This window comes from Notothenia coriiceps, unplaced genomic scaffold (genome assembly GCF_000735185.1).
Source record: "Notothenia coriiceps isolate Sejong01 unplaced genomic scaffold, NC01 NC01_scaffold00032382, whole genome shotgun sequence".
Taxonomy (NCBI): domain Eukaryota; kingdom Metazoa; phylum Chordata; class Actinopteri; order Perciformes; family Nototheniidae; genus Notothenia; species Notothenia coriiceps.
The window spans coordinates 29871-44053 of record NW_011365083.1 but is presented as its reverse complement, the minus strand read 5'-3'; the positions used below and the strand labels follow the sequence as shown (position 1 = coordinate 44053).

The following is a 14183-nucleotide window of genomic DNA, read 5'->3' as shown; positions in this document are numbered from 1 at the left end:
CTCCTAGGGCGACCTCAACAGGTTCTATAAAACTCAATTTTTCACTTAAATGTTTTTTCCATTTTGTCTCAGTGTTCAGTTTACTGAACGGATTTTCAAGGCTGTCAAAATAACCGTTTAATTTTGTTCTCATGTCCTCATCGTTGGGGAGTAATTTTAGAACATCTTCTTTGACATTTGAATGCAATTCCTGTACAAGCTCCTCCATATTTTCAACAACAGTCTTTATGACATTAGTAGCCACACCAGAGCCTTGGAGTTTTGCAATAAGAGATGCACACATTTCTTGGGTATGTTGCCTGGTCTCATTACAGCTTTGAGAATCATCTGGTTGCTCTGGGATTAAAGTTGACACTGTTTGCTAATCAGATACATCAACTGAAGTAGTGGCGGGTTTATTGCCGATTTCATCTAGACTATGATGATCAGCACTATGTTTGTTATGGAGATGTTTCCTGAGGCCTGAAAAGGTGCAAAATGTCTGGTGGCATCCTTTTTGGTCACACATCAATTGAAACTTCTTCCCAGGATAAAATGCATGTGTGAACTTGAGATGACGGACCAACTGTTGAATGGTGACAAAGGTGGACTTGCAAACAAAGCATCTTAACATCAGTTGAGGAGCTTAGCCCTAAGGTCTTTGACTCCTAGACCTAGATCGATGTTGAAGATCGTGGTCTGCACAAATGTGTAAAGGCCATTTAAGGCCTGGTCATACTTGATTCCGAACACATAATTTTTTTTAAAAGAGTTCATCAAAAGCAGACAGCGAAGACTTGGCCTTGCAGGGAAGGAGCTCACCATCGAATGCAATATAGTAGTCATGGATGCTGTCCCTTGTGGTCCCAACTGCCACGATGTAGGGCTGCCTCCGCTGGTCTGGACTAGAGTGCTCCTGAAGGCTGTGACATGACTGTAAAATAACAATAAACAAAAATATAACTACACTGTACATCATATTTTGATGGAAAGGTCAGACTCTGACAAAAACCTTTGATACACAGTTGGCTTTTTTCTCTGCACTATCTTTTCAGCCTGTGATGTACAATTAATGTTTTTGTAGCACAGAAATACTCAACTCTGAATAATAATTTGTATGATATAGTTTTTCCAATACGAAAAAGACAAATTAACTTGTTATATCCTTTAAATGACATTAGTTCCTTTTCCCTGATAAAAAATTCCTCATTCTATACATTTTCATATATTTTTCATCTCAATAAATTCACTGCTGACTAGGGCTGCACGAAAATTGGAAAAAAACTGACATTGCGATTTCCCCCCCCCCCCTGCAATATATATTGCGATATAAAAACATACAGGAATTTAAGAAAATACCTTTTTTTCCTCGCAAACCATCCTNATAGACGTCCCCCTTTTTTTTTTGCGCTTACAGTCAAAAAAGGTTATAGCACCGTCGGGATGATACATAAATGTATTTGTGGCCAGTGAGTAGTGTAGGATTTTGACCGGATTTCTCCGAACCATTTCCATATCTTACCGAGGCATTAGGAACTTTCGTAAAAAAATTCTTTGAAGTGAAGGTGGTGAGACACAAAGGAAACACATTTTGATGGGTTTTACACGACGGACTTTTACCCGTAATGTCTACAAGACCGTTGCAGAGTTTTGCGAAGGAACATATAGAGGTCTCTGGCAAAACGATAACTTTAGTGACCGCGATGACTTCGACGACCGGAGACCCGTTGGATCACAATCTGCAAAAGAAATAAAGCCCACCACTTAGTTGTGCATGGGTGTGACTTTTTGTGTGTTGTTCGTAAAATTAAATTGAAATGAACATTGTTAACAAAGTATAAACAATATTGAACGGTCGCGTCTTCTGTGGGTTACGTTTATCGTACTCCTTATTTTAATAAACACACGGCGTAGGTAGGTGTCGGACTTTCTGTTTTTTTCTTGTGCAACTGGTGGACGTTATTTATGTATACTTTTCCGTCCATATGACAAAGACTCATAGGTGACATAGACTTGTGAAACAAAACGATTAGAAAATGTGACGACTTCTGTATACCCTGTAGTCTTTTCGTTCATTAGACGGTTTTGCTCATGTGAACCTTGAACACTACGGTAAAGTTTGTACATATTAATTGCTTAGGCCAGTTTGAGGGCTTGCCAGCCTAATGGGCAAGAGAAAACGTACCACATAACCTTTATTTGAAGTATATATGGATACATAAAAGAGTAATTTCAACATACGTTATTATACTATTTGTTTTTCCTTCGAAGTGTGAACACGAATATCAAAAGACTAAAATAGAGGCCTTATAGAATTAAAAGTACTTACGAACATACGGCTATTACAACAAACATTCCTATCCTAGTGGGCATCTAATTCTTCTCGGTGTATGGTGGTTTTGTTCTCTTCGCCACTTCCGCACAGTATGACACCTAGCGACTCGCCCTACCTAGACCCATCTCCATCTTGAACGTAGGGTAAATACCGGGGAACGTTGCAATTCAGGTGCGTGGTCGTCATGGGTGGTCGGTAGTCTATACCTTTACACCGTCATTTTATGTGATGGACACCTTTTCACCTTTCAATCAACGACCGAAAATCCGTTACAGTTTGTACTTCGGTAAATGTTTGTCGCACACCAGACACGATTACACGTTGTACCTGCCTGAGGCAGCCTGTAATGTCCATCCAGGGGACACATCATCGACTTCGCGAGTAAATCCTAGGTACGATAACACTTGCTGTATATAACCTCAGGGTTTATCAGACTTTTTTATGAAAACATACAGGAATTGAAGAAAAGACAGTTTTTTCCTTTCTTGAACTTTAATGCTATACAATTGGTATTTTTTAAACTACATTTAACAGGATGAAGGATTTTAGTCATGGACGTCTGGATCTTAAGTTATCAGAGCGACAAGCTGAGCTTGCTCGGTTAGCAGCGCCAAACTACCCTGGAGGAACACATGAAACTACTTTATTCAGTGTTTTTACCTTTAATCACGGGGTCCGTTTGCTTTGGAGATTTGATTGTGATTGGTGGCTTGCTGTGCGTGCAGAGCCTGCATGTCACTCACTCAAGTACCCCTGACATGAGAGCCGCGCAAGTTTTCCTTTTGTAGCAAGCAGCAAAATAATTGTAACATGACGTGTTTGAGTTAATTTGCCTACATTTTTAAAATAATAAAACAATAAATTAAATTTAAAAATCGCGCATGCGCGTATCGCGATTATCGTCACGAGACGATATATCGTGCAGCCCTAATACAGAGTAATGGAGTTTTAAATATATTTGTGTCTTTTTGTTTTTAGGGACTGTGTGTACTTGTGCCTTCTAAACAGTGGGACCAGTTTTGTAGCTGGTTTTGCCATCTTCTCTGCACTTGGATTCATGGCATATGAGCAGAACACAGACATATCAAAAGTGGCAGAGTCAGGTGAGAATGTAGAAAACTGTTATTAATCAGACAATAAGAAAATAAATTGAATAGCATTTTAGGTTTGGATCAGCAATAGCACAAAATGCTCCTCATTCTATAAATGTGACATTTTAGTTTGACTCCACAGCAGAAAAAAATCCATTATTTATTTTGACCATCAAATTCTTACGGCAGGTCCTGGCTTGGCGTTCATTGCCTATCCTCGAGCGGTCGCCATGATGCCTTTTCCTCAGCTCTGGGCGATTTTATTTTTTGTAATGATTATCCTACTGGGACTGGACAGTGAGGTAAGCAGACCCTTCCATAGCACTGAGAGAACAAGAATCAGACATTTTGTTTCTCTCTTTAATACATGAATATGCAGTAGATATATATTATTTGGAGATGTTATATTTTTGAATAATCATCAAAAACAATTACAAAATATTGGTCTTTTGTTCACCTGGTTAAAATATATACATGTTTTACTTTATTACACATAGATTGCATAATAGTCTTAATGAACTTGTAGGGGATTTGGCTTTATGATCTCTTGCTCTTTGTTAAAGTTCTGCGGTTGTCTGACAGTTACAAATAGATCCATTTATTCCTCTACTCATGTTTTCGCTGCTTTTTTTTTTGTATGTTTGAATATCTGTGGGTCCGTAACCAGGATACCTAAAAAACAAGCTAACAGATGATACAAGCCAGTATCAAATGGCCACTGAACTTGTTTCAATTAATTTCAATAGGGCGAGGGTTACCTAGTAATGTCTTGATCGTAATTTAGGTTGAGGGTTCAGATGCAGAAAAATAAATTAAAAATGTAAATTTATTTTGAGAACATTTCAACATTATCATGAACTCCTTCCTGCACTTACCAATATGAGAGGAAATGTTGGCTTGTGTATCTCAATACTTTCTCACTATGTGTGTTTCGCTGCAGAACCAGATCCAGAGGAATCCAGATTACAAAATATATCACCTTAATCATTATAATAAAACTACCTGTTCAGAGGATTGTGCTGTATTGAAAGAGATGTGCCCTCAAGATGCTAACGGTATGTAGAGTTAGTGCGTAACTGTGGGCTCTGTGTTTCAGTTTGTTGGACTGGAAGCCATCGTTACAGCGATTTCTGACACAAACCCTTCCTTCTTCCATGTTGGCCATCGACGTAAACTTCTTCTCCTTGCCATCAGTGTTTTTAGCTTCTTCGTCGGCCTAGTGATGATCACAGAAGTAAGATCCTGTCAAGCCACTTCTTTAACAATAATCTTTGTTCTCATGTTGAAAGACCCTAACACAACAACTCTGATGTCTCGCACACAGGGTGGGCTGTACATCTTCCAGATTTTTGACTACTATGCCTGCAGTGGGATGACTCTCCTTCTCTTTGCCAGTCTGCAGTCTTTCTGTATCGGATGGATATACGGTGAGTTAATAAACAAAAAGCGTCTGTGAGGTTTCTTCAGTGCAATGTTCAATTCCCTTATTGAAGCATTTCAATCTATTTACAGGTGCAGACCGGTTTTACGAAAACATAGAGGACATGATCGGCTACAAGCCAACATCCCTGATAAAGTATTGTTTGAAGTATGTCACTCCAGTAATATGCATGGTGAGTCAGTTAAAGTTTACTCATTCAAATGATACTGTATGCTGATTAATCTTTAGCTAAGCCTGGCTGCCGACATAGTTAAGCTATGCCAGTAAGACTTGAAGGAATCCTAACTGTGAGAACATGACTACAAAGGCAAACTCCCATGATCCCACGCTACCACCAAACTCATTGATTGTTTGATAGTTCTCAATTAGATTGAAACCATGGCAGAAACATATTTATCATACTTGTAGCCATTGTAGCCAGGGCCGGCCCGTAGCACTGGCGTTATAGATGTTCGCCTAGGGCGCCAGATCTGGGGAGGCGCTGCGCTGGTAGAAAAACATTTTTGACCGTTGGTGCTCATCCTAATTTTCGGCCTTGATGTAACAACATTCATAATTAAGTAAATGTAACACCCTTTTTTGACCCCGGTTACACTTTTCATTTGCCCTGTACGATGGGCGCTGTAAGTGATGAAAATGGGGGATGTTGGCTTATCTGGCGCTCGCAGCTCACAGCCAAAGTGCGAGTGAGCTTGGGAGCGAATGAGGGAGAGAGGGAGGGTGCACCGGTACCGGCGCTGTTGTTATTAGAATCTGGTTCTAGCTGCTCTCACGGATATTAGAAGAAGACGTTTCTACAATAATGTGGAGGGAGAGTCCTCTCCAGTCAGACTGAGAAGCTGATAACTACAGCTCAGTGAGGTAAAGGACTCTTGAGTGTTTTGTTTTGTTTAGTTTAGTTTAGTTTAGTTTAGTGTATAGTTCACTTTAGTCTAAGTTATCTCAGTGGGTCTCAAATGGTTTGGTCACAATTTATGTAAACAAATATTTCCAAGGCACTCCTTTATAATTATTGGGATAAAACAGGTTTGAAATCATTTCAATGTATACTATAGGACAGTAAACCAAAAATATTGTTTTAAACTGGAGAGATTAAAAAAAATGCACGAATAAATAAATGTTAATAGTTCAAATAAGATATNGAGCTACAACGACATTTTATGTTTCAGTTTCAAAGGACAAGGTTGTTGATGAAAGAAATATAAATTTAAACGAGGTTTGTAAAAAGACTTAATGTCTTTGTAAAAATAGAGGGCCGCTTGTAGCAGTCAAAAACTTAAACGGGATAACACCGGGAGTCAAACTTCGAAGAGTGGGACAAGGGAGAGTTACGCGTCCACTAGTTTTTGTTTGGGAGAAGTGTGGGTGACTGTAACTCTTTATTCCGACAATCGTATATAGGTGAAACCAACCACCACCTCAGTTCGACTGTTTTCCGGTTTGGGGCTTCACCTGTCATTGATGACCGTGCACAGGACGCACGCCCACACAAAAAACTCATGCACACGAATCTCTTCCTCCTTTTCACTTCAAACCGTTTAAAAAGACCGGGAGTCCACTCCGGGAGAATAATGCGTCGCCGGTTATTACGTCCACAGTGCCAAAAGTAGCCTCCCTCTGTTTTTGGCACGGCTGTGAGGATGTTTAGGTTGTTATCTCGAACAACCGTTTACGGAGTTAAGTTGTAAGTTGACATTATTACACAGTAAATAACAAAATATGGAACTAACAACAAGAATACTTTTCGGTATTTTCAACCGATCTTTTTCCCCGAAAATTCTCGATTCGTATAGGGAGGTAGGACCGCAGGAACAGAGGTTTCGAACAATTCTCTCCCCTAACTCGGGCCCTTAGTTAGGTCGGGGAGGAGAAAAAAAAAAAGTGCTTCTTCCTCCCTTAGTAAACTTTATGGCTTAGGTTTGGTGTCATTTGATAGGAGAATAGCGTGTTATGGCTTGATAGTGGAAAAACTGACCAGAAAAATTTTGTTCCCCATTACTCTGCTTCGTAAATACTTCGTTGGGATGAGGTCTCAATTAGGACGTAGTTGTGGTATAAGGATGACACGGACATTTGAGTTACCCAAACACGGACCCAAATACGCCCAAAGTTAATTACCCCAAGTCAAATACACTCACACTGAAATTTTAGGACCTACCTCTAAAGCGCCCCAAATAACTACACATATTTATCTTCCCCTATTTATTTAATTGCAGTTACCTTACCCTTTAGTCCTCTCGGTGATCATTCACACTAAATTAATAATAACTAAAACACTATTACACAATACCTTATACACACTAGGATTAACAACATACAAAAACCAACAGGAAAAAAAAAAGATTTCACAATTGTTGGATAAAACCCTAAACTAATCTTAGTAGTTTTGTCCTCAAAACAAAGGCGGTAGAACAAAGTGAGGGTATGCAGCCCTCTTATTTTGTCATTGTGTATGGTAAATTTCATTTTAAACAAATTTCCGTTGTCGAAAAAGAAAAAGTAAGTCTCATCCCTAGGTCGGAAATTGCATTGTGGCTGATGCATAACGGTTGAACTTCTTATACACAAGTTGATGAGTGTCATGCCATTTTAAAAAAATGAAGAAAGATTGCACACACACACACACACACACACACACACACACACACACACACACTAGCTTTCGTTAACAATGTACTTACTTTGTGGAACCCAATCATAAATACTTTCTCAGTTCACTTTGAAACCCTGCATGCATCGCCTAAATATCAGGCTGTGTGAAATATACCCAGTGTACTCTTTCCACCCGCCAGCCACCACAGCCCCATTTACCCTGTGATGACGTCACTCTGAACTGTGTCCGTGTGTGACAGACTGTATGCTTTAGATCAGGTCCGATCCTGCTCGATGATATGAGAGATTGAGATAGATCAATACTTATATATATATATATATATGTGAGAAGCCACTATTAATTATATTTTAACACTTGTAGGGCCAGTTGAGACGAGTAGCATTGGAATGTGTGTGTGTGTGTGTGTGTGTGTGTGTGTGTGTGTGTGTGTGTGTGTGTGTGTGTGTGTGTGTGTGTGTGTGTGTGTGTGTGTGTGTGTGTGTGTGTGTGTGTGTGTGTGTGTGTGTGTGTGTGTGTGTGTGTTTTTAAGTCAAGTCAAAGACAACTTTATTTATCTATATTCACAGTCCTGAGGTATAAAATAACACATTAAAATATAAGAACACTCAATAATCACCAAAAAAACCCACAAAATAACCGTTTACTTCAAGTAAGCAGGATAAAACAAAAGATGGTGTTCATAGTGCAAACATTTCCATAGCAGCGTAAAAGTGACTGGTGCTGGATTGTTTGTGTGTGTGGGGGGGGGGAGATACTCAATATTTAAAATGTTTAAAACCTCTACATACCTATCAACATGAGTACACACTGTATGACATGGATTCAACTGCATTACTCTGCAATAAATATAAGCTGAAATTGTTAGCGTGCCAAGTTCACTGTAAATGCAATACGTTTTTACATTTAAAAAAAAAACTGGTGCTAACATTTAGTTACACAAAATCCACAGCTGTCGGCTGAAAATAAAATCCCTGCTTTTGTTTACTTTTATGTGAAATATTAGTATATAAGACACATTGGTAATTATTCTGGAACAAATGCCATAGCAGAAGGAAGAGATCCAGATTAAATACAAAGATAAACAAAACTGGCTTGTACAGAAAAGTGGTCAAGATGCTACAGAAAGGTTTCTATGGGTGCAAAGTGTGAATGTACTGACTCAAAATGAACTCAAACTGAAAGCCTACAAACAAATGTATTGAAGTCACACAAGCAAATCCATTGTTTTGGATGGTTAGGTGTAGATGAATAATTTGGTGTGACAAGACACATCACTCAAATATTCCTCTAAATAACCCCAACCTCAAAATGCCTCAGATTTCTTTTGCTGTCAGCTTTTTGAAAACAACTTGATTGATTTTCCAGCCGCCCTCGACCCTCTCCGCATCTCTTGAGGCCGTGTGTGGTGTCAGAGAGAGTGAGAGCCACTGTCATATGATAAGCTTCTATTGTGCTGCGCTGTGTAATATGGTGCCAAGTGCAGAGCCAAGTGGCCTTGCTTTAGGTCAGGAACAATATGCTTTAACATCCCATTAGAAATAGAAAACAAGTATCTGGAGATAACAAGTTGCTAAGATGAAGCCCAATGGTATCACATTTGTTATATTAACATGAATGGATGTGTGTTAGTAAAACAGCTATGATCAGATGTAAACCAAAGGAAGCAGGTGGACTAATTACCTTTCCTGTGTCATCCCAGTTTGGCCCTGGAGTTAAAAGTAGGCTACCGACATGCTCTGGCCCAATATTGAATATGTTCCCTGGTCCAGAACTACTCTAGAATTGGCCTTGTTCTATTATTGGATTAGAGGCCATGTTACTGTAATAGGGCCCGAGCATTCCCAGCAGGCACTGCTCTGCCTCATTGATCTATTGAACAATGGTTACATGTTTCAGTGCTTGGTCTCATTTTCCTTTTATCTCATGAGCCTTTGTCCAATTCTTAAAATGGAAGTTTTTCGCCAAATGAAATTGAATGTTGTGTGTGAACCGTGGAAAATGTAACCTGCTTTCCTCTCAATCTTCAGTTTTCTTTGTGCGCTGCCTCACTATTCCCTGTATCTATGTCACAGCCAAAGTCTCTCAGGCTAATCCTGAAAAAGGCTGGTTAGGTCATAAGATTATTGACAGACTTAGCGCAGCACGTAAAGAGGGACCAGGTAACTTGTCACACTGTCATTTCAAATGGTAACGTTTCTAAATAAATTCTCATAAATGTTTCTTCTTTTTGTCTGACCCTTACTAGATGAAACATCAAGGGTGCCTTTACTTTTGCTCCAGGCTATTTTGTTGTTAAAGGTGGGGTAGGTAATTTTGGAGAAACCAGCTCGAGTGCGCTAGAATTTTAAAATACACAGCCGGAAAAAATCTGCCACTTCCTTACAGAGCCCCTCCTCCAACACACACGAACGCGCACATGACCAATGAGGGCACGAGATAAGTTTGTGCACAGATGGAAGGCTGACAGGCAGGTAGGCCATCCAGTTATTTTAGCCGGGCCGGCTAAAATGATTGGTCGTGCTTTTTACAGTATTAAGGCTTCCACATGACATTTATTTATGGATGTTTTGTCAAAGCACTTCAAGATATTCATTGCTATCGGGATGTTAAGAGCATTCCATGGATGGAATATAACAAAAAGTGTATCTCGAGCCGGTTTCTCAAACTTACCTATACCCCACCTTTTAGTTAAACTTAAGGTGCAGGCAATGCCCAAAGTTTGAATCGGACAATAAGGAAAACCGTTCCTCTTTCATATTACTGCTTCATGTAGCTATATCTACAATTTGAAATTCAATTTCACCTACAAGTGACTTAAGTGTTCAAACTCTATGGCTTATTTGGCAAGTGTTTATCATGGTTAATTTACTCTAGGAGTTGTACAACCTGGATAAAACAAAACACATTTTCGTTACAAAAGTAACAGTTTAAAATACGAGTGTGAATGCAAGCATGCTGTTTCTTTATGAAAAGCAGTTTTTAAGGTTCACTTGATGAACGAGCTGACACAACTAAAAGATACATTAATTGATCAACAAAACACAAATACATGATGCATTGTGAGGATATTAAGTTTTTCACGGTTACCTCATTCTGGGAAGTTTTAATGTGCATTTGTCGCTGAAAAATGTATCAAGTCAAATCTAACAGATTAAATGATTAGGAAAGTAATCAGTGGTTTCAGCTCGCAGTAACAGGAGTTTTCTGAATAAGTTTGAGGCTTTGTTTGTTTTGTTTGTTACTATTTCACATTGGCTATTTAGAACATATTTCAAAAATGTTTTGATGGACTATTAAGTATTTTGAATGCTTTTTCTTGAAGATCATGATATGTGGCTAAAAGCAGATGTTCCCTTTACAGTTAGGTGGACATTTTATCTTTACACTATTTCTGTCAGAATTCAAACCCTCAAATGATTATTGCAGTTATTTAAATGACAGAAAAGCATTGTTTTTTTGTTAATGGATAATTTGTATGCCTTTTAAACGTATGCAAACAAAAATTGTACTGGTCGCAACCAGTATGCTTTAGCAACCAAGGACAGGGGGGTACAAGTTTTAACATAAACACTTGGGGATCACAGCTTTAAAAGGAGTCAGAGCACTGGCTTGAGGGCACGATTATCTATGACTCATGATGTTCGGAAAATCTGAAGCAGCTCCAGTTTGCTCATTGTCACTAGGACACTACGCCGTCAGGTGAGGTCAACTTGAGCATTTCAAGTCCTTTCTTCCCTAATCTGTTCAATGTCAGGTCTTCAGTTGGAGTACATAAGAAAGAGAACCTCTAAAAAAGAAGAATATAGGTTTTAATAAATTACAATAAAATAACATGTTTATTAAATATGTAACTATTATACAAACAGCTTACCTGTCGCATTGTACCAGGAGTAGTGCACACCCTATACAACATAATTAGAGGAACCATGAGTGTGGAGGAGAGAGTAAACCACCAGCCGAGAGCATATCCCCACCAAGGATACTCAATAGTGTTGTTGAACTTCAGAGGAGTGTATTTGATCAAGGAGAAAACAAACGTTCCCTGAAAATAGTCATGGAGAAGTCAGTTACAGTCTGGGGTTAGACAATGAACACAATTATGTTGCAATGTTCCCCAAATCTCCCAAGCTACAATAGACTAAACGTTTTTTATTTGTAATATTTTATTTATTCTACTAATTCATCCAAAAAAGAAAAAAGTATCATTCATACACACAAAAATAGACAAAATTAGTAGAAGCGGGAGGGCTGAAGCATAGCTAATGGGAAGTAGCCCTCCCGTGAATCATCCTAATATAACATTGGCATTATTGCGTCAAAAACGTATAGAAATTAAGGAGTACAAAGAAATAAAGAAAAACTAGGGAAAAAATAAATTGAAGTTAGGGAAAAAATAAATAAATGCATATACTGTATATATGAAATCTAGATATAGGGTCATCTTTTCCAACAATAGAAGTTTCGTTTAACAAGTGATGAGCATCAAACCCCAATTGACCGCTAAATCCCCCCCGATAACATGAATAATGGATGTCAAGCTTTGGCTCTCACCACATGTGGAAGGGGTAACTATACACTGATATGGAAATGTTTTTTTGTTGTCTGTCTTTAACCAAAAACAAAAGAGAAAAGGGTGGAATAGATTAAACACTGTGTTTATTAATTGATAGCAGATCCACAGTATGGCAATTCCCCTCTAAGTCCCGGATGTCCCTGAACACGTTACGTTCTGTTTGAATGTTAAAGTGAGGATCTCTACGAACTTCCTTATGTTCTTTTCCCTACAGTAAATTGCAGGTACAATTTGATCTCACTTTGAAAATATTCGCCACTTGTGATATTTCACAGGGTTGTCACCATGAATGCGATGAGCAGTGAGCTACAAGCAGGGCCGGCTCTAGACAATTTGCAGCCCTAGGCGAGATTTGAGTTGGCGCCCCAGCCAGAGAATCGTACAATAGAAAAGATAAAGACCAATAGAGTATCCAAGGAATACACAATAGAATGGGGGGTTGGACGTCACATCCTCTAGGGGGGTCCGGAGGTATGCCCCCCCGGGAAGATTTTTTAAAAATTTTTAAAGGTCACATGTCATGTTTTTCCGGTTATTACCCGTCCCCTTGTGTGTTATGAAAGTTTTTCTGCATGTAAACGGTTTGCAGAGTCAAAACCCTCAAAGTACACCCTGTAGCGAGTAAAACTCTAAAACAGAAAATACCTCCCCAAAACGCCTCGTTGGTGAAACGTCATCATGACGTCATCATCCATTTGAATCTCCGGGTACGTGNCGAACGCGCACATGACCAATGAGGGCACGAGATAAGTTTGTGCACAGATGGAAGGCTGACAGGCAGGTAGGCCATCCAGTTATTTTAGCCGGGCCGGCTAAAATTAGCCGGCCCGGCTAAAATAACTGGATGGCCTACCTGCCTGTCAGCCTTCCATCTGTGCACAAACTTATCTCGTGCCCTCATTGGTCATGTGCGCGTTCGTGTGTGTTGGAGGAGGGGCTCTGTAAGGAAGTGGCAGATTTTTTCCGGCTGTGTATTTTAAAATTCTAGCGCACTCGAGCCGGTTTCTCCAAAATTACCTACCCCACCTTTAAGTGTGTCTGAAATTAGAAGAACTGTCACCATAATAATGTGCATGTAATGCACACACAGGAAGGGAACAATTCAGCACAAGTTAGTGTTTGGTGAAGACAAACAAACTCGAGTTGGGTGTGACGATGGAATACCAATTGATAAAGAACAACACTGAGAAAGCCTTTTGGCAGAGCCACAAAGAGTATATCTTTAACAGAGCTATTTTGATTATATTTTTACTGAAGTCTCAACTTTAAATAGTTTTTGTACAGAAGGTGCAGGTAGTATTCATATAATTTTTTATATTGTTCTTTTGTATCATTGGCATTAAAATTGGTGGCAATAGCCCTTTGTGTAACATGTAAATGCTATAAAATGACATTACTTACATTTAAGGATCAAAAACTATTTTGTTCGGTTTTTTTTATGTCTGTTTTCACAAGATTTATGAAAAAATGTTTTGTGCTTGTTTGATTCCTATTACTGATACATACTGTAATGTCTTTATTTTATATGTCAATCGTAATAAACAATGTGCCATACTTTAAATTATTTCAACGTCATCTGGTAATAATGTCTCATTAACTAATGGAGTTGCATAAGGAAGAGGCTCTTTTGTAGTTTAGAAAAATTAACTATGACAAGTGAGCAAACTGATCAAATAACATTGTGGTAAAATTGTAAAGAATGAACTTTTAACCTCTGGGGAATTACTAATGTTGACCCCGAAGAAAGACACATCAAAGGAGCTATTATCAATGTTAGTATAAAAATAAAAGACAGACTATGTTACGAAACACGCTCGTAGTCATGAGCTTACGAAGAATAACCGGAATCTGCAGGCCCCCTCGGTTATTAACAAGTTTCAGCGCATATTTTAGCTATTTGGACCACAACTTTACATTGTTCTGTTTTAGTCAGAACGCACTGGTATCAGAAAATGCTCTACTGTGGCGAGTGTGATGGAGTATTCAGCAGGTAAAGACCATATTTCACCAAAAATGAAGGTGAACACGACCCCAAATGAATAATATTGTTGCTCTGTAACTGCTGAACGTGTAAATGAAAAAACATTGCAAACAAGTTCACCATGTCAACTATCAATAAAATATTGGCTTCTCAATTGAAGATTGACATG

The 14183-nt window shown here is 38.8% G+C and overlaps 1 protein-coding gene across 1 annotated transcript; it reads left to right on the top strand.

Moving 5' to 3' along the window:
• Nucleotides 1–3287: 3287 nt before the first annotated feature.
• LOC104960790 (sodium- and chloride-dependent GABA transporter 3-like) lies at nt 3288–5078 on the top strand (the record flags this gene model as incomplete). The annotated part of the gene is made up of 5 exons (XM_010788947.1): nt 3288–3417; nt 3595–3707; nt 4502–4639; nt 4730–4832; nt 4918–5078. Coding segments are annotated over 5 exons (630 nt in total), but the record flags the coding sequence as incomplete, so codon positions are not given.
• Between the last annotated feature and the right edge of the window lie 9105 nt (nt 5079–14183).